The following is a 21,666-nucleotide window of genomic DNA, read 5'->3' as shown; positions in this document are numbered from 1 at the left end:
TTTTACTTTGCCTGGACTTCTGATGAGCTAAAGATAAAAAACGTTCTGTCTGAAGATGAAAGCAAATGTTTTTCTCTGTCTTTAAGTTTTCAAGATCAAAGGTTGAAAATATAAAAACTGTCTAACATACTCAGCCACCTCCTGATTTAAAAAAAAAAATGTTGCATAATCTCACCAGAGGATATGTTTTTCTTGATTTTTTAGAGAGAGAAAAGGGGGAGGGAGAGAGAGAGAGAGAAATCTATTAAGTACTAGCAGGAGGGGTAAAGAAAAACCTTCTCTGAGAAAGAGAGATTTACTAGCGCCTAATCAGCCAGGACGTCCCGAACCTCTACCACTTTGGAAGGGAGAAAGAAAATCAACCACACAAACTGAGACCGTCTGTCCACGGGCTGTTGTTTTTCACACACACTGTTCCACATGACAGCAGCATGTGATGCTGACTTCTTCCCGGTGTTCTGAGGTATTTATCTCGGAACACCCCCGAGTATGAATCGGCAGGCGCCACCCAGGGCCATCACTCCGGCAGCCTTCCGCACTTGGGAGCCCACACGAAGGTCGTTTCCCCGTTTCCCCTGAAGCTCCGCTGGTGCTGTTTCTCAGCCAGGTCAGCCTCTCAAACCCTGGGACCCTCCCAAAGGAGGAATCACATTGACAGGAAGCTGGGCTAGTTCCCGTTCCATGTTTCCCCATATCCTTTTATCACTTACTTCTCCGACGACTTAGGTAGTAATGCCAGCTGGGCCACGGTGGGGAAGTAAAGTAGAAATAGGCAAGAAAAAGCGCCCGTGACCTCACCCCCCAGAAACAACCTCTCATTCACGTTCTGGCAAACATACCCTTCGGGGCTTTCCCTTCTGCCATGATTTCAGCTGGGGCTGTGCTGTGTGTCTCTGCCTTTTCCCTCTCACTTATATCATGAGCATTTTCCCTTAAAATTACATTCCACTCAAGATTTAAAGAGAGAATCTAGCCAGAAATTAAACTGAAAAGAAGGCATTGCTTAAGGGTCAGAAATGGGATTAGAGAAAGCTCTAGGATGCTGACTTCCCAGTGAAAATGTGGAAGAAATAATCTGATGGCAAGTCAAAGTAATAGCTGCTAATCTTTCAAAACAACTTGTTACAGTGCAGTAGTTTTATATGCTTTAACTAGAGGCCCGATGCACGAAGATTCTTGCAAGAATGGGCCTTCCTTCCCCTGGCTGCCGGCACCGCCTTCGCTCCGGACCGGAGCTGCCTTTCCGCCCTCCCACGCTGCCCAGAGGCCCTGAGCGGCTGGGGCAGTGCGGAACGCCATGGCAATGACGCAGGTGTCCCGCCCTGCGCCCGGCCGCTAGGTGCCTGCATATGCAAATTAACCCGCTATCTTTGTTGGGTTAATTTGCATACTCACTCCTGATTGGCTGGTGGGCATCGCAAAGGTATGGTCAATTTGCATCTTTCTCTTTTATTAGTGTAGGTAATGTGCCTACATCAAGTCGCTACTCGATCAAACCTTACTTTATATTTTAAGGTGTAGTAAGTACCCTCCTTGTATAGCATCCCCACACTCTCCTGGACTAAACACCCTGCGTATGGAAGATTTAATTGTTACACAGAGATAAATAACTCAGAAAATGTTTAGAGCCAATTTTGTCTGCAGTAAGGAAAAACTCTGTAAGTGTAGACATTAACCTGGACCAACCAGTAAATCATTTGCTTCCAGGAGTATCTAGCTACTCCACAAAAATGTACTTACTATGTTTGCAATAATATTAGTGGAAAGTATAGATACTCCCCCTCATCCAAAATAAAAAGGAATGACATATTTCTGTGAATCACGTGTGCTATGTAAAAGCATTTGCATGTACAAACGAATATAACATCAGATAACGGGGGCATGGTTGAATTATCTGCAGGATTCCTACTAAATAGACCTCTATCGCAGTCCCAGACTATCTGACCCACACTTGTAAAAACCAGGACCCAAAGGCAAAAGTTATTCTGCCGCTGGGAAAAATAATAGCAGAGTTAGCAAATAAATATTTTAAATTAAGTTAAATCCTTAAATTTAAATCTTGGAATGTTTTTCCTGCTCTCTAACATTAGTATTAATCATTAAATATGAATTACAAATGTAGACGCAAAGGTATATAAAAATGTGTGAAGTATTAAAATAGCCACACATAATTTATACTAGAGGCCCGATGCACGAAGATTTGTGTAAGAACGGGCCTTCCTTCCCCTGGCTGCCGGCACCGCCTGTCCGCTCCAGCCTGGAGCCGCCTTTCCGCCTCTCGCCTTGTCACATCAATTTGCATATTCCCTCCTTATGGGCTGTGGGCGCCGCCATCTTTGTCGCAGAGTTACCGTCAATTTGCATATTCTGTCTTTATTAGATAGGATATCATATGTTCATACAACACACACACACTTTTCAAAATATGTGAACATTCTCTAATGAGTATTTTCTAAAATAACACATTTTCCAATTTGGAGTTATATGGTGTAAGTGTGTGTAAATCAGAGCCAAAAGCATTTTAAATAGCACTCAGAAAAGACCCATAGATCCCCGCATCTCCAGGCAACGTCGCATAACAAACATCCGTTTCACTCGTGGCTACTTACGTTCCATGAAGTAGGGCCCCGGCTCAATCCTCCACACGAGCTGCCCTTTCTGGGTGCCGGTCACGCCCCTGTTTTTAGAATCCCAGAAGTTGGCTGGAGAATTCTCATCTGGAAAAAACAAAGGAACACCTTTCAGCTTCATTACCGCTCTCTGTCCTTCCTCAGCTCCAAGACCAAGACAAGTCCTCAGACAGAGAGAAGATGGATGGGAAATGCCCGTGAACACCAGCATGAGTGACGACTCCCAGCAGATGACTATGCTGAATGTCTCCACTGGCATTGTACGGGGGACGTGGGGAGGGTGCGGGTGGCAAGACGCTGGCATCGCTGGGCTTGGCCGGGTTGGTCAGCGTGGCCAACAACAAGACTACAGAGAGCGAAGGGCACAGCAGAGCCGGGGGCCGAGCTGATGTGTGGGGAAGGGGCTGCGCCCACCGACAGGTCCTTCACGGAAGGAGGGAGGAGCAGAGCGGGGAGAATATAACAAAACTCCACGTGGGGGACAAAAAGGCACGTTAAGCTGTAAGACGGAGTCGGACACACTCCAGGTTTGCCACGGACAGCGTCCCGGCTCCAGGTCTGCCTGGGACACCTTTCACAAACCGCCAAAGGCAGGAGGCCTCGAGCCGACGGAAGGAAAGGGAAGAGGCAGCGTCTGGACCTCTGAAGGGAAGAGGCTAGAAAGAACAGACCCGGGAACAGGCCTGAACGTGGCCCTCTCCACGCTGTCTGACCTCATGACACAGAAAACGGTCCTAGTTGTAGGCACACTGGGGTCAGTGGAAGAGGCTCTCACCACTCCAGATGACGGGCGGGGACACTCTGGCGGCCCAGGCTCCGCCCCCACCCTGAGCGCTGTGGGATGCATAGTCTACAGAACTGGCTCACATGCCACTAGTCTGAAGCTCTGTCCCAGAGCCTAGAAGAGGAAATGAACTGAAAACGTGAAAAGGAGCCCCTTCAGGGTTTTACAGGTGCACAAAAATGTGTACAGTAACACTGGCTCTCACAGTCCGATGTACCTCATTTGGTTTTGGTTTTGTTTTTAATATATTTGTATTGATTTCAGAGAGGAAGGAAGAGCAAGAGATAGAAACATCAATGATGAGAGACAATCGTTGATCAGCTGCCTCCTGCACCCCGCTACTGGGGATCAAGCCTGCAACCCGGGCATGTGCCCTGACCAGGAATCAAACCATGACCTCCTGGTTCATATGTCAATGCTCAACCACTGAGCCACACCGGCTGGGCCAAATGCACCTCATTTGTTTCCCCAAATCCCTTTTCCGGGAGGAGAGATTAGGGATGCACTTTAACCGAGAGCAGAGATCAACCAGACAGGGTGAACAAAGAGCTACACTAAAAAACGGAAAGATAGAGGAAAGGTCCCAAGCCCAAGGGTAAATCCCAGAGGAGAAACCTCTCTTCTTTTTTTAACCCCACCTGAGGATATGTTTTTATTAATTTTTAGGGAGAGAGAGACATACACAGACATAGATAGATGTGAGAGAGAAGCATCGACTGGTTGCCTCTCGTACATGCTCCACCTGGGGATCAAACCCACAACCTTTTTCACCGCAGCGTAGTATTCCATTGTGTAGATGTACCACAGTTTTTTAATCCACTCCTCTGCCGATGGGCACTTAGGCTGATTCCAAATCTTAGCTATGGTGCATTGTGCTGCTATGAACATAGGGGTGCATGTATCCTTTCTGATTGGTGTTTCTAGTTTCTTGGGATATATTCCTAGAAGTGGGATCCCTGGGTCAAATGGGAGTTCCAGTTTTAGTATTTTAGGAAACTCCATACTGTTCTCCACAGTGGCTGCACCAGTATAGATCCAGAGACAGAGAAACATCGACCAGAATGTCAAACCTCAGGGAAGGTAGGGGAGGGTGGGGGTAAGGCGGAGAGGTCAACCAAAGGACTTGTATGCATGCATATGGGCCTAACCAATGGACACAGACACCAGGGGGGTGGGGGCATGAGTGGAGGGGTGGGAGGGCAATGGGAGGATAAGGACACATATGTAATACCTTAATCAATAAAGAGAGAAAAAAACAAACTAACAAAACAAAAAAAACCCACAACCTTTTGGTGTACGAGATGATGCTCCAACTGACTGAGCCACCCCACCCGGCCAGGGCGAAACCTCTCTTCTTTTGAGCGTAAAAGAAACAAAAAGCGAGGCTCGGATAACCCAGCTTTGAGCGACTTCCGCCTGCCGCTGTCCTCGGAGCCCACTGGCTTCCTCACATGGACAAGCCAGAGAACTCGGGGGGCGGGGGGGTCCTTTCGTGGGATTGGCATTCAGCACATTAGAAGTCAAAGATGCTTTCTGTGAAAGTCCAAGAGCAGCCACTGTCCTTTACAGGAATGGAGAGGCATAAGCCGTCCAGAGCCTCCCCTCCCCACCCGAGCACACCCAGGACGTGACTCCCCCCACCATGGAATGCAGCCGCAGCCCGATCTCTCCAAGGCGCCCAGGCGATCGCCTAACGCTGGCCGCTGGCCGGGAGGGATGGCCCGGGTCCTCAGAGCAGACGCCGGCCCCTGCCATCCGCCGAGCGGCTTCCATGCCCACGGAGCCCCACCTCTGTCCACGGCAACAATGCGCCCCGTGAACCCTGCTTCTCTCTCCGAATCCCGCGTAGCTGAGGGTGGCACGGGGTCTCGCTCCAGCCGGTGAGATGTGCGTGGAAGCCTCCCGGGCGGGACTCCTGGGAAAGCTATCGTTGTTCTAATGAATTAAAGGACAGGAACCTGAATTTTAGCACGCACCCCAACCAGGGGGTGTGACCCCGGTACCGCACACACCGCACGTGGGAAACTCTGTTCCCGGCGCTTTCCAGGGAAACTGAGCGATTACAGCAAAGCTCTGGACAGTGGACACCTCCTGTCCCTTTCACCCGTTAGCTCGTCCCTTCCTTCCTTCCCTCCCTCCCTCAGTCCAAAGGCATCTGCGGAGTGCCTATGTGGAGGCCACGGACACCCACTTCCTGCCATGGAGAGCGGACGGTGCGGGAGGAGATGGGCACAGAGGGTACGAGGCCATGTGGGGAGCAGCAGGGCAGAGGCGTGAAAGGGGACAGAGGAGGGGTGGCCAGTGCTTCCGGGGACGGTGCACAGTCCATAGGCTCTGGGTCCATCAAACGGGAAGTGTCTTTGGGAGGTGCAGACGGAGGTATCCTTCGGGGGATCTACACATTGAAGCCGGTCATTAAGGTGTCCCCTCTGTTCCTTTGCTTCACTGTTCCCGGAGACATGTTGTTTGACCTCACAGGGTTCTTTTTGGGGAGGAAGAGGGGGTTCATGGGTGGTCATCAGAAGCAGCAAGCAAGTGGCCATGCTTAGAGCTGAATTCAGCAGCACAAGTTTCTATTGTTGCCCGGGCCCGGGACATAACGCCCTGCAGCCGTGGAGAAGTAGGGTTTGTTCTATTCTCCTATAATGTGATCGTAGACAGTCGCTTTTTAAGAAGCTCAGTGAATTCTTTCTTTAAAATGCCACGAAATCTAAAATAATGTAAGCATAAAGTCTTTTTTAAGTTTTTTTTTCCCCCAAACGCTTCCTTCCCCATAATATTTGATACACAAAAATCAGTGTGAAAATTTTCTTTTAAAAAAAGTCTTCTCCTGTATGTGGTTTTTCAATTCACAAAAATGTTCAGGAATCGGCTTTTAAGATAATAAAAGAATATACAGGAGACAGGACCAGACATGTCAAAGGTATCCAAACATAATCTGGATTTGGAAATGACTCAGCCTCTATCTCAGTATTTCCCAAACCTCCATACAGTACTGGAGATAAAATAGGACCAAAATAAAATATTCAAAGCCCTCACTCCTCTATCAGGGGAGTTGAGAAAGGTGAGGACTTTTAGGAAAAAGATGCCATGAGACTGACTGTGTCAGAGAATAAAAAAATAATAATAATAATGCTTACAACTTTTGCTTTAAAATAATCCCTCCCTACATTTTCTCCAAAAAATAGCATAAATATCTAAGTTGATGTTAAATTACCTTTCGGATACACGTTAAGTAATACTATGTCCTGAGGTTGGATCATAAAGGGGCCTGGCTTCATTCCGGCTACACGCAGACATCAGATGCCCTGTCTAGGACTTGGGGTTGGGAGACTGATACTGAGCAACAATCATTTGAATCAAAATGATCACTCCAGACCCAGGCCAAGTACACACCTCCACAGAGGCCACGTGACGGGTAAAACTTTGCAAACGCACCAGCACGTGCTAGGCAGGTTGTGGAATCCCACTGCAGTGTGAGAAGAAAACTCTGGTAACGACTTTGAGACGCGGACGACGTTGTGGGAGGGGCGAGTCTTTACCAGCGCTGGTACCAAACAGAGCACCAGCCGTACCCGGTGCTATGAGAGTCATAAGCGAACTTCCAGATGAAGGGGAAGATGTGGCATTCGTGTTTAACCCATCCTCCCTGGACGTACAATTCCGTACCCTGAAGCCCTCTCTGGATGGAAGAAAGAGTGTGTGTGACAGGCACGCTTGGCGGTTACAACGATGACACCGGGCCACCCGCGGAGAAGGCGCCCACGGGTGACGACGGCTTTGGAGCCACCTGCATGGTACATTTCCTATCGACACCGGAAGAGCTGGATGACTGTAATGTGCCAGAGACGGGACAAAAAGACACCAGCCCATTACAGGACAGGTCTGCAAGTCTGGCCTGGGGGATAGCTGTCCCTTCCCACAATTCACCACCCCTAGAAGCCAAAACCTCCCATTCTTTAGCTAGTTACTTCTCTACCACGTACTGCCCTTTGTTCGAACGGTGTATGAGCTCCCGAGACCAACCACATCTCTGAGTCTTCATGCCCATGAAGGTTTCCATGCACACAGAAATAAAAAATGTGCAGCGGATGAGATGTGTATGCCTCTCATCCTGTCGCTCTGTCGTTGGTCAGTCTGATTGGCAGGCCCAGTCCCTGAACCTAGGAGGATAGAGGAAAGGTGTTTTTTTCTTCCTCTACATAGTCCTCAAAGGGGTGGTCAAGGATGGCCAGCATTTGGTAGCTTGGTAAACACCTTGGCACAAGATCCAATATTAGGCCCATCAACAATCTATAATAATAAAAGCATAATATGCTAATTAGACTGGACAGCCGGACGACCTTCCGGATGTCCTTCCGGACGACCTTCCGGACAAAGCCGGGGCTGTGAGGGCTGAGGCAAGCCGTGGCGGCTGCGAGGGCTGAGCCCCTTGCACGGATTTCGTGCATCGGGCCTCTAGTATTCTATGACAATGACACTACAATGCTTCAATCCTTTTTCGTGCCCCAAGGCTGTCAGGTTAGAACAAGATTTCCTGTTGCTAAAGAAGGTTCATGAAAAAGAACAGAGTAAATGACCTTTTTCTAAAGGCCCAGAATCAGAGACGGGTAGACCACCTTGAGGACCTCAATAATGATGTCGAACACTGCGGAGCTCACTATGCGCCGGGCACTGTTCCGCTGTTTTGTCTTTATTAACTCAATAAAGGGCTTTCAAACAGGCAAGTAACGTATTCAAAGCCCTCACTTTTCTATCAGCCAGCCCAGGGGAGTTGGGAAAAGATGAGAACTTTTAGGAGAGAGACGCCATGAGACAGACTGTGTCAGAAAAACAATCCCTCCCTACGTTTTCTCAAAACCCTCTGCGAACAATCCTGTAAGATACTGTTGTCATATTTTTAACGATGGGGAAACGAAGGCACAGAGACGCGAAGAAATGTGCCCGGGTCCGGAATCCACGTGCAGAGTGAGCACAGGCCGCTGGCTCGGAGGCCACGCGCCCCGACACGACGGCACGCTGCCCACCGGGACCACGGCGAGGAGCCTGGGCTACATTCTGCCGATCGTGGAAGGTCACTGACGCACTGAGAGCAGGGAGGGGCGTGACCTGCCCTTCGTTAAAAAATCCTTCTGGCTGCTGCCTGCAGAGCGCACTGCACCAGGACGAGAGAGGACGGCCCCAGTGCCTCAGGCCCGGGCCCGGCACCCCGTGGGGGAGCGCCACCTAAACATGACCCTCCCCGGCCCCATCTTCCCTGGGCAGACAGAGCTGGGCAGCTATAAATAGCCGCTCCTGGTGCACAAGGCTGCACACCAGTCCAGACGCTGCAGCCCCGTGACCCCGGGAGCTGACTCATCCCCGCCGCGCTCCCTCCAATCAAACCTCCGTCCTGCAATGTCACGCGAAGTCCTGCAGGCTCTTCTCCTCCCTCCCTTTACGCAAACAGCTCCTGCAAGTCCCGCCTTCCCACACTCGGCCTCGACCAGTCACTTATCTATCGAAATAAAAACGTAAATGTCCGTTTGTTCAAAATCTTAAATCTCCGAAAGTTCTTCACCGATTGCTTTGAAATTTTGACACAACGTTGCATTCGAATACGCGTGTGTTTGTATATACCTTATACCTACTATTGTATAGATGTCACACCTGTGACAGGTAAAAACATGTTTTTTAAAAAAACAGCGCCATCTGTTGGACGTAAAAGCAACATGCTATACTAAACCGCTAGCCCAGTGGTCCTGCCTTTGTCAACAGTGTGGTTTGGGGGGGACCAGGCCTGCAGAGGTGGGCAGTTTGGGGGGGGGGACCAGGCCTGCAGTGGAGGACAGTTGCGGGGGGACCCAGGCCTGCAGGGGAGGGCAGTTGGGAGCCAGCAGTCCTGGATTGTGAGAGGGATGTCCGACGGCCCGTTTAGGCCCGATCCCACTGGGATATATACTGAGTGGCCAGATTATTATGCGTTCAGCGCTTCTCTGGGCTCCTGCAGCAACAGGCTGAGCCACAGCAACGCGTGGCCGGGTACAGCTAGTAACTCCATAAAACACTTCATGGCACATATGAAACACGAGTGGCCCGGTGCACGGATTCGTGCACACTGAAAGGGGAATAATTATAAGAAATATTATAATATTGCTATTTGCCCTTTCTCCCTCAGGGCCTGGGAGCTGGGCGGCGCTGGTCGCCGTCTGTGGGGCGATTGACAGGGTGATCAGGCCCCCACTCGCACCCGCCTTGGCCTGGCACCACCCGCTCACCTGCTCCACCATCCCATGCGGTCCCACTCTCATCAGGGCCCATCAGGGCTGGCAGTGCCTCCACTGCCGCCCACTGCCCATGCTGTGTCACCGACGCCCACCATGTTCCGTGCCGCCCCCTGGTGGTCAGCACACATCATAGCGAGCGGTCAAACTCCCAGTGGAACCACTGCCCAAGGGGACAATTTGCAGATGAGGCTTTCATTCTCTAGGCTAGCCCTGGCCGTCAGTCCACACACACCCCCTCTGCATCGAGAGCAGGAGCTTTTGGTTCTGAGGGACATACCGTTTATTCCAGGTGCCATGCAGGAAGGACGCCTCCTGGGAATGACACTGCCAGGCTGTCTGCAGGGGGCTGTAGGGTCCCAGAACGTCAAGGCACAGCAGACCTGAGTTCAGACTTCACTTCTCCCATTTGCTGCATTTGTGACCTTGGACAAGGCCTTCCCCTGCACAGACTCCATTCCTTCCTTCTGGGAAATGATGCCAGCTCCCAGCTCGGGAAGCTGAGGAGTCCGTGGCACAGCGTGGAAGCTGGCGCGTAGTAGGAGCTCAGCAGTGGGCTTCTTAAATTTTTCCATTCGTTTCATCCTTCTTTCCAAGGGAGTTATTTGTTTACTTTTCATCTATGTTTATTTTTAACTAGAGGCCCAGTGCATGAAATTCATGCACGGAGGGGGGGGGGGGTTCCTCAGCCTGGCCTGCACCCTCTCCAATTTGGGACCCCACAGGGATCAGGCCTAAACCGGCAGTCGGACATCCCTCTCGCAATCTGGGACGACTGGCTCCTAACCACTCGCCTGCCTGATCACCCCTAACTCCTCTGCCTGCCGGCCTGATCGCCCCTACCTTGTCCCCCTGCTAGCATGATCGCCCCTAACCTCTCTGCCTGCCTGTCTGATTGCCCCTAACTGCCTCCCCCACCAGCTTGCTTGCCCCCAACTGCCACCCCCCTGCCGGCCTGATTGCCCCCAACAGCCCCCTGCCAGCCTGCTTGCCCCCAACTGCCTCCCCCTTCTGGCCTGATTGCCCCCAACTGCCCTCCCCTCCTGGCCTGATCACCCCTAACCGCCTCTGCCTCAGCCCTGTCACCATGGCTTTGTCCGGAAGGATGTCCGGAAGGTCTCCCGGAAGGTCTCCTGGTCTAATTAGCATATTACAGTTTTATTAGTACAGATACTCGAAAGCACAGTTCCTCAACTGCACTTTGTTCATTTTTACGTTTTAAATGTATTTGTTTTAAGTAAATGTATTTCATTCTAATTTCTCATAAATATACGTAAGTCAAAACAAAAGCATGCTTATTGGTGTGTTTCTGGAGCCTGCTTTCTTAAGCGCAGGATGTCAAATGACGGACAACACAAGCGCAGGCGTTCGCACAGGGGCAGTCGCTATGGCCTTACACGCGGCACAGTCTCGCAGCATCTCAGCACACCCATGTCTCGGAGGGGACAGTGCTCAGAGCCTGCAGTCCGGCCAGCGAGCCGTAAGCCTGGCTTCCTCCAGCCTCAGGCAGAGGGCCCTCCCTCCTGCCACACGGAAACCGGGTCTTGGAACAGAGTGTGTAGCTGGGGACACTCTCAGCGCCGTGTGTGTGTGTGTGTGTGTGTGTGTGTGTGTGTGTGTGTGTGTGTAAAAGCTGCCAGGAATGACGAAGGTCTGATTGCATAGCCTCCTTCCTCTCCTCTCATTATTTTTTTTTAAAATACCATGCATACACTAAGCTCTCACCCGAAGATAATCCCTTTTAATGCCAGGGGAGGTTTAAAAGCAGCCTCCGCATCCTACAGGATGTGACTGGTCCATTGCACACGCCTGCGGGGGATTCCGAGAAATGCACGGCCACCCTCGAATCTCACGTTCAGCACGAAAACGCCCTCCGGTGAGGGTGAACGCCGGCCTGGGTCTTCACGAGCTCATACCATCAAGACAGAGCTGCCGTCGCTCAGTGGGAGCTAACCCACCAGGTCTGACAATGTTAACTGGGAGCCTGTGGGAGCAAGCTTTCTGGAACGTTCGTGGCTCCTGACCCTGAAGAATTAATTTTGCAGACGTGGCTGCTCCCTGTGGGTCCCTCCCCAAAAGGACCTCATCAGAAGATGAATGACCTTCTCGGAGGTCGGACGGCTCACCTGAGTCTTGACTAAATCATCGGCGTATTTTTTCATTAAACTGAGCATGCGCCCATGTTGCCCCCTGAGGTGCCACTGACGTTCCAGCCGGTAATTCTCCGTGAGGGTCTGTCCGGTGCACGATAGGGACGTTGGCATCCCCGGCTCTCGGGCACTAACTGCCAGTTGCATCCCATTGGACAATAAAACAAATAACATTCCCACCCCCTTGAGAACCACTGACGGGCATTTTATAGCCAAGAAATAAAAACTTTCATCTGAAACACCAGCTAGTAAAGGATCAGAGTAGAACTGAAATGCTGCCCCGCAATCCTTCCCGTGTTCAAACCGCGTCTAGAAGGCCTGGGAAAAGGGGGCCAGTCTGCCACAGGGCCGCCAGGAAACCTGCTTTCAAAGGCATGGTTTTATCCTCAAGTTCAAGTCTTACTGTAAGAGCGTTACTAAATCCATCAGCTTCCAGCACGTGGCTCTCCATGGATACTGGTCCATATAAATATTACATCACCAATAAACTCCTTCAAACATCTCAGTCCCTGGGAAAAGGGTTTTAAAGTCCATCCAAAATATTATTCTGGTGGCAGATAAGCCGTCAGGAAATCTATTGAGACTCAATCAAATGCCGGTTGAGGAGCATTCCTGTAAAACCTGCGCTTAACCTCCCAGCGAAGTGACTCATCAAGAACCGGCGGGACTCCAGAAGCTCACGCTGCGGGGACGGCGTGTTTATTTGCACAAGTTTTGGTAGCTGAACCCCAGCACCGATCTGCTGGGCGGACTGTGCGGTGACGGACTGCGGGGAACGCCCCGCACAGCAAGTGAAGAACGGTCCTACGCACGCCGGGAGGGACCACGTTTAAGAACTTTTCAGAGAGAAAGGCGGAGGGAACGTGGCCGTCAGGGGACAGGGCGGTTCATCCCCGGGAGCTTCCCGACCCCTTACCTCGCACAGTCCCACGGCGTCCCTCTCCGCCTTGGCCAGGGGGGACGCCATCCCTTCAGATCCGACGCAGGAAGCAGCAGGAAGAAACGGGCTTCCTTCTCCTTAAAACCGTGCACCGGGCCTCCCCTCGGGCAACGCCATTCCCGGGAGGGGCCAGAAGGGACGTGCAGGGGGGTCGGAGTCCTGACGTGCCCTGAGAGCCCGGCGGGTCCCCGCACCGATGCTCCTGCTTCTTCCTCTCCCCCAAAGCTCTAGAAAGCAGAGACTCGGGAGGCCTCGGCCAGGAGGCTCCTGTCCCGCCGGGAGCAACACTGAGGGCCGCGCCGCCCCTCCTCGGGGCTTAGCATCGCTCAGGCATCCTGAGCGAAAAAACAGAGCCCACCAGCCGTGGTGGCCACACCCCTGCACAGGGCACAGGATGCAATCGCCCCATCCTCCCCTCAGCTTCCTTCCTTTGCTTCCCCTGGGAGCATTCCAGAGAATGAGTTATGTGTCCCCCCCACACACACCCACACTCACTCATACACACACACTCACAAACACAAACACACTCACACACAAACACACTCACACACACACACTCACACACAAACACACTCACACACACACAAGCTTTCACACACACATACACACACACACTCACTCATACACACTCACACACACACACACAAACTCTCACACACACACTCACTCATACACACACACAAACACACACACTCACACACAAACTCACACACACTCACACTCACTCATACACACACACTCACAAACTCACACTCACACACTCACTCACACACTCACACACTCACACAAACACACACTCACACACACACACACAAACACTTACACACACACACACTCATACACACACACTCACACACACACACTCACACACTCACATACACACACTCACACTCACTCATACACTCACACACACACACAATCACACACACACACTCACACACACTCACACACACACCAACTTAACACACACTCACTCACACACACACACACTTTCACACACACACACACACACACCACACACACAAGCTTTCACACACACACACTCACACACACACACACACACACTCACTCACACACACACACACACACACACACACACACTCAGAGTGGGCTGATGTCAACAAGCTGACTGCTACGGTGAAGAGGAGAACTTGGTGTGTGATTTACTCAGAACAGAGTGGCCACCATGTGGGAACTCCAGTTGACTGTTCCCATGATCAGATATCACTGAGTCAGGTCACTGAAACAGGCTCCCCGCGCCCTACCCAGTCCAGAACGGGGTTGGTGGACTTGTGATTTCAAACCATAAAAACGGAATACAACTTTCCCAAGCATCGCCGAGCTCCCGTGAAAAGCCCACACCGTGCTTATCAGTCAGAAGTCGCTCTCAGAGCTCACTCAATGCAAAACTACATGCGACCATCACTCTAGCTGGTGCTCTTGGCCTGGGCTGGGGAGAGAGGGGAGCGTTTCATGGAGAAAGGGGCCGGAAGTGCAGTCATTGCAATTCTAAGTGCTGGCTGATGGGTGAATGCGATCAAAGGCGGCAAGACCCTGTCTTTCCAGCAAACTTCTAGGAAAGCAAGATGACATATCGAGTGTCACGTGCTTTTGCTGTGTAGAGGGGCAGACTGGATTTCAGCTCCACTCTCCATTTGGTGGCTGCAATTTCTTCTCTACTGTGCCCTTGACCCAGATACACTTGGCCATGAAGCTCCCAGGGGCCACAGCACTTGGGGCTGGCTCTGGAATAGACTGAGGGGACACAGGCAGCCTGGAACTCCAGAATCAGCAACCCCTGAGCAGGACATGCAAACCCAACTGAGTCCCAGGACAAAACACTGCAGGTGTGCGGGTGTGTCCTAGCCAGTAACAATAACAGCAATAACACTTACAAAATGCCAGCCACGTACCAGGGACACATGGTAGATACTCCATCTCTAAGGGGTGCCTCTGGGCTCCAAGGCTGAGCGGGGGTGTTATTAGGCCCACATTATTGGGGAAACAGAGAGCAAGTGACAGTAGCCTGGATTTGAAGAATGTTACAGTATTTGGGAGGCAAAGGCTTGGAGCATGCCCCCAGTGGGTGGCAGTGGAAGCCGGAGCGAAGCAGCCCGGTTCCGGGTGCCTAGAAGCAGCAGGAGTGAAGCAGCCCAAGTCCTGGTGCCGGAGGGAAGCCGGTGTCGGCAGCCAGGGGAAGGAAGGCCTATTCTTGCAGGAATCTCCGTGCATCGGGCCTCTAGTTTACAATAAGCTGCCTCCTTCAGAAGATGCCAGCGACCTCCCTGGCTCGCAGGTGGCATGGGCCCACAGTGGCCTCAGGCCCCAGTAGGAGATCAGACAAAATAAATCTAGAAAGGACCATTCACTGGCTTCAAAGACGATACAGCCTATGAACAACAGACTTCCCAACGCCAGCCTCTGCGCTTCCATCCTGAGGAAGTGTGTAACCCTGAGCTCTTGCCCGCTTCCCAGCTGTGGACCCTCAGCCTCTCCCCAGTGCCGAGGAGCGGCTCGCGCAGCTGGGCAGGTGCAGCTGCAACCCCACTCACACCCAGGTCTCCGGACGCCCCCTGCTGCTTCCCCCGCTCTGGCCCTCCAAGCCTCTGCCTCCCAAATACTGTGACATTCTCCAGATGTGCCCCTTTAGCTGAACTGTAGGTTCTGGTCCACACACACGTCACTGAGGTTTGGGCACGACAGACAGGCTATTTTCCCACTTCCCCACAGCACAAGGCGTTGTCCGGGTTGAAAGAAACTTATGGAAGCAAGGGAGGTTAGATAAACGTTGGCGTTTAGACCTAGGGCCATCGTACTCACACTCCCCTTCTTGGGGTGGTGTTTCCTAAACACAGGCCATTGGGCCAGCACCCTCTCAGTCGCAGTCATCGGCAGGCTTGAGGAGGTACGGCCAGGGAAGTGTAGTATCATACCCTCAAATTTACATATGCTATTGTTCCTTTCTCCAAAACCACACGCCTCTGGGAAAGAAGGCAAAAAAAAAAAAAAATCAACAACAAACAGAACAGGGAAGCACATTAATGCTGCTATTGCATCCCTTTCACACCTCAGCATTTCCATGTACTATGATATGGCATGGTGCAGGCACTGGGGATACTGGTGAACAAGACCAGTGGAGAAAGAGAGAGAGAGAGAGAGAGAGAGAGCTACACTGAATATCAGATAGACAATGAATTCTTTACCCTGGCCAGTGTGCTCCGTGGTCAAGGGTCAACCTATGGACCAGGAGGTAACCGTTGGATTCCTGGTCAGGGCACAGGCCCGGGTTGCTGGCTCGATCCCCAGTGCAGGGGCGTGCAGGAGGCAGCCAATCCATGATTCTCTCTCATCATTGATGCTTCTCTCTCTCTCTCCCTCCCGCTTCCTCTCTGAAATCAATAATTTAAAAAATGTTTTAATCGGGGAATGACACTGTCCTTTTGCCCCACTCCGTAAGGTCTCCTCTGAGCGCCCCACCAATCATCACAACTCTCAACATCTGACTATCGATCTAGGAGGCTACTCGGGAGTGCCGAGAGGATTCCTCATCGGAAATGAAAGACTTCACTTAACTCAAGCAGCCTATTCCCAAAGCTCACAGCACGTGTGTTCGGAGTAAAAGGCGAAAGATTTATGCATTCTGAAGGGGAACACGAGAGCACGGCAGAGAAGCGCAAAGACGAGACTCTGAGATCACAATACGAGTGGACAATGGGAAAAGTCAACAGTTGACGCTGGTACCAAACACACAAACAGAGTCAAGGTCGGCACGTCAGGAAGGCACAGCCCTGTTCCTGGAACGCGCATGATGAGTTTCCCTTGTGCTTCTGCATCCTGCAAGCCTCCGAGTCTGACATCACTCACAGGCACGCCTGACTTTTTGCAGCCAGTGTCTGCGGATCTGCCCCAGTTTTCACTGGCGGCTCTTCCCTCTGACCGTGTGTTCGCTGAAAAGCCAGATGAACGCCCGTCGCACCTCCGCTGTGTTTTCAGATTCCCCGAGTCTCCCAATGGGAACCCACGTCCTTTTGCGTGTCCATCAGAAAGCGTTTTTGAAAACATACGAAAGCTGAGACAGCTGCTAACAGAGCAAGGGACAGAGTAAAAACAAAGAGACACATGTCCGTGAGATGCGTGGGTTTTTTTTAAAATTTGACTTAGGATGTGGTAGGCGATCCAACTGAATAAAAATAAGAAAAGCTACATTCCAGGCCCTGGGAGTGTGTCCTCACATCCCCGCAGGGAATCCTCAGAGTAACCCTCCGGCACAGTTATTCCAACCCCCACTGCACAGATCAAGAAAGCCGGGGGACAGAGAGACTGAGTAACTTGCCCGCAAAAGATAACACAGCAAGAAAGAGCTGAATTTCAGATGTAGCTGGGTGACGGCAAAGCTTACCCACACATTTCCCACGGACACACGATCTTCCCAGCAACAGCTAACCACCGCCCACCAGGTTCATGAACTGTGCTCAGTATTTCAGAATCATCCACTGGCAGAATCCCCTCAGCAATTTAAAAATATATATTTATTGATTTCAGAGAGGAAGGGAGAAGGAGAGAGTGGTAGAAACATCAATGATGAGAACCACTGATCAACGGCCTCCTGCACGCCCCACAATGGGGATCGAGCCCACGACCCGGGCATGTGCCCTGACCAGGATCAAACCGTGACCTCCTGGTTCCTAGGTTGAAGCTCAACCACTGAGCCACACAGGCCGGGCTCCTCTCAGCGACTTGGAGGCAGCACTAGCCCCAGGGCGGGGAAAGGGCTCGGCAGGTCTGGCCACTTCACAGGGGCGCCTGGCAGCGCGGCTGGAACATGCAGAGCCGGTCCAGGAGCCGGTGCAACTTCCCAGCCGCATTTCTGTCCTCCTCGGAGCTCCGGGAGAGAAGGCGTGGGCCTGTGGCTTTCCCCGGGTTCTGCAGTTTCCTCTGGGACATTGTCATTATGCTTTGGAAGAGAGGCAAGTCCCCAAGAACTGACTTTCTCACCGTCCGTGGCTGGGGAAATCCCTTAGTCGATGCCCATCGGAGACAAAATACCGGGATTCTGACCCGTTGCCTTCACACGGGAGAACAAAGGACCCTCGCTTTTCTATTTCTAACGGACCAACACACACAAGCAGGCGTGAGGTGTCGAACCCCTGCACGGCACCCGCCAGTGAGAGTGATGTGGGTCTCTCCCTTTCCACGACCCCCCTACAGAATAAGAAAGTTCAGGGCTGAACTTGACTGCAACAGGGTACGCAGAGGGTATCCGCCCCTTATCGGGGAATCTTGGCCGACGTGAAGCGATCGGTTCAGGCTGCTCTCAAAAAGCAGGTCTTAGCAGCCACCTTACCACTGGCCCCTATCAGCTGCCTAACGATGCTCATGAGCTTGGGCGATGACAACGGTAAAAGAAGCACACGCACCAATACACCGTCCCTGTCCTAAGTCCCCGGGGCTCAGGGCTCAGGTGCGGCCACCTGCCTCCTCGTGAACTCCGAATCCGAGCTGTGCCCCTCCCGGGAGCCCTGCCTGCAAACAGCAGGAGCATGAGCGTCCAGACCCGTCCTCACAGCTCCTGCCTCAGCCACGGGTCCCTCGGGCGGGCTTGGGGCTGCCCCTCTGGCTCCGAGCGTCGCCAAGAATCACCTTCCCCTTCGGAGCGAAACGCGGCGTTTATAAAGGTGAGCGACGGAGAAGCCGGGACAGCATCCGTGCGCACCACAGACGAGGGCTCAACAGCAGCAGATGCACCCGGGTTGCCAGGATGAATGAAAAATGAGGATTCCCCCCCACGTTACTGTGTCCCCTTCTTAAATGAGAGAAAAGAAGTCAAATTTTAAATGTCCAGGTTCATTCTGTGAGGCTTAGAAGTTCTCATTTGTTCATACACCACATTTGTTCATGGTTTTCTTAACATTTTTAAATCCAACAGGAGACATTTTCTCCTTTAGCCAGCTAATGAGATGCCTGAGTAGGTCATACAGAACAGCCCCGGTTCGCAGCTGACATGGACATCGATGAGCGCTGTGACCTTGATTAATCCTAAACTGTAGCTCCCTGGGCTACAACACGGGGTCACGCCACTCCGAGCACACGTCTGCGAGGACTGGAAGGCAGGGCGTATGGACTCACTCAGTCAACGCTCGGGTACTCCACAGGGGAGACTCCGCGTCACTGAAACACCGGGAGAAGTTCTTAGAATTTATTTCTGTGACACACGACAGTCCACCAGGAAGGCGGCTGCGAGAGGAACTGACCTCTGGGGTCCCCGGATCTAGGTGATCCGACGTGAACGTTTAGTAGCATTCAAGTAACGTCTTCGGAGAAAAAGAACGGTCTTCCTTCAACCAGCTTAGGGAATCACAGCCATTTGTTTCAGCAATCACTTTGGGAAAGGTGAAGTGGAGCAGATAAAACCCAAATCACAAGACATCTCTGGAAAAGTCGATGGCGCTCGTCCAAAAGGCCTTTTCCTGGAACACGCTGTACCAACAATCCTCCCCCGCGCCCCCCCCCCCCCCCAAGCTCTATTTAAGGGCCTGCGAGCATTTCCATTATAAACTGGGACCATCAGGATTGGCAATGTTACCTTCTAGTCTGGGTTAGAGTTTGTGTATAAACAACTCAATCAGACTTTTTAAAAAAGCTATTGTTTTGTAAATTTAATAACGTCCTTCAGTAAAAGATAATAGTATGAGGAGGGGTGAGGGGCAGAATCACCAGGAAAGTCAGGACTGTTTTACACATGAAAAAAAAAAAATCTGCCATGTCATTAATAAGCTAAATAACATGCATGTTCAAGAAACACGTGCCACCCAAGATTATATGAATTCAGTGGTCACTGTGTCACAGTCTGTAATAATTACGAACTACATATACAAGCATCCAAAAATAAATGAGTAGATAAATCACGGCACGGCCATATGATAGGATATTATGTAAGCCACCACACAATGTTCCCAAATAATGACTTTTCTTTCCAAATAGTGCTCAATGGCATGTAGAATGCTCATGATATAGTAAGTGTAAAAACACACTGCAGAGCTGTATGCACAATAACTCAATTGGGCTTAAATATATACGCATATAATGTTAATTGGAATAAAGTTGTGAAGACTATGCCAAAATGTTCGTAGTAAGTAGTGCTTGGCTGGAGGGCTTCAGCGTGCCTCACATTCTTCCATATTTTCCAACTTGTCTATAATGAACTTGCATCACCTGAATCGTCAGAAACGAGGCTTCAATCTGGCCCAGGGTGACAGAGGAATGCAAAAGCAGTGAGAGAGAAAAATGACTCCCTTCTCGGTCTTTCTAAATCCTCTGTGTTTCCATGGCAAATCAGTCTGTAATCATCAACTATGCTGACATTTTAAAATATCACTTATACTGTGGATTTATGAAGCACTCAACTCAAAAAGGTTTTATTTATCAAGAGGAGTTTCCCCGAAAAGTGACCTTGTAGCTAATGACATATTGTCTCAAGATACTGAGAACCACAAATATCACCCACCATAAGGGCGCCCCTAGAGGACAAAACAGATGCAGGGTCTATCTGGTCAGGGGACAGGAAAAATAATCTGAAGAAAAGAAAACGAATTTGAATCAGAGTAAGTTTAAAATTGTATTCAAAAGTTCAAGGACTGGAATCACCAACCCAAGACGCTCCAAATGGAATTATGATGTCGAGTAATTTATTTATTTTTTCTTCTTTAAGTCTTCGCCTGAGGATATGTTTTTATCAATTTTAGAGAAAGGAGGGAGAGAGAGAGAAAAACATCAATTGGTTGCCTCGCATACGTGCCCTGAACAGGGAATCAAATCCACAACCTAGGCATGTGCCCTGATGGGGATTCGAGCCTGCAACCTTTTGGTGTATGGGACATCTCTCCAACCCACAGAGCCCCCGGCCAGGGCCACACGGCGGCTTTCTGATGACGGCATCGGCTAACTGGTTGGCAGGGAGGACTAGCACTGGGCGGGCTGCTGCCCTGAGGAGGAGCACCCGTGAGAAACAGGACAGGAGTGCAGACCTCCGCACAGGACGGCCGGGCGGACGACAGGAAAGCCACGCTTCCCGAGTGTGGAGCACGGACTAAACTGTGATGGGGTGCAATCTGGTCACTTCACGGGCCACCCGGGACACATTGCTCACACCCATCTGATCTCTCTCTCCCTGTGGCACAGCGACCTCATGCCATTAACTGAAGAATGTTCCACGGATGAAATTAACTGTCTGTGGCATCAAATGGATGCGCTAGAGAGAGCCTTACAGAGAGGTATTTCCTTACGAGCGCAGCATTTTCTAAGGTGCATGTGGGGCAACCCAAGTGAAGTTACCAGGAAAGGGGGCCCCTAGTCAAATCAGAGTAGGATATGGTGGACCCTACACCCCACCCCTTAGAGCCCACAACGTTCATTGGCAAATATAAAAGCTCTCAGAAGCCTTCAGACTTCTATGGTGTCCTAAACGGAGGCGACCAGGGACCCTCGATCACATGACACCTACAAACAGCCAGAGGAAAGTGCTTAGAGAGACTGTGCCGTGGTGAAACCCCCGCCCACCCTCCAGATCTTCCCCCGAGATCAGCAAGAGCTAAGAGCTTGTCAGGCCCTAGACTCGGTCAGAATCAGAAAGGCAGACGACGCTGAACAGGAAATGGAACCTCCTGCCCTGCTGGTGGGAATGCAGACTGGGGCAGCCACCGTGGAAAACAGTACGGAGCTACTGCAAAAAAATTTAAAAATGGAACTGCCTATGACTCAGAGATTCCACTTCTGGGAATACTTTCTGAAGAAACCCGAAACACTCATTCGAAAGAATATATGCACCCCTGTGTTCATAGCAGCGTTATTTACAATAGCCAAGATTTGGAAACAGCCCAACTGTCCATCCGTAGGTGAGTGG

At 51.2% G+C, this 21,666-nt stretch overlaps 1 protein-coding gene across 1 annotated transcript in view; it reads right to left on the bottom strand.

Moving 5' to 3' along the window:
• HECW2 (HECT, C2 and WW domain containing E3 ubiquitin protein ligase 2) overlaps positions 1 to 21,666 on the bottom strand; it is a 183,187-nt gene that overhangs the window by 135,636 nt on the left and 25,885 nt on the right. Inside the window, exon 2 of the mRNA XM_054723028.1 lies at positions 2,610 to 2,717. Within this exon, the coding sequence (XP_054579003.1) occupies positions 2,610 to 2,717 (108 nt within the window). The remainder of the gene's footprint in view (positions 1 to 2,609; positions 2,718 to 21,666) is intronic.

The sequence above is a fragment of the Eptesicus fuscus genome, chromosome 11, assembly GCF_027574615.1.
Source record: "Eptesicus fuscus isolate TK198812 chromosome 11, DD_ASM_mEF_20220401, whole genome shotgun sequence".
NCBI classification, from domain to species: Eukaryota; Metazoa; Chordata; class Mammalia; order Chiroptera; family Vespertilionidae; genus Eptesicus; species Eptesicus fuscus.
This window is presented reverse-complemented; position numbering and strand designations above follow the sequence as displayed.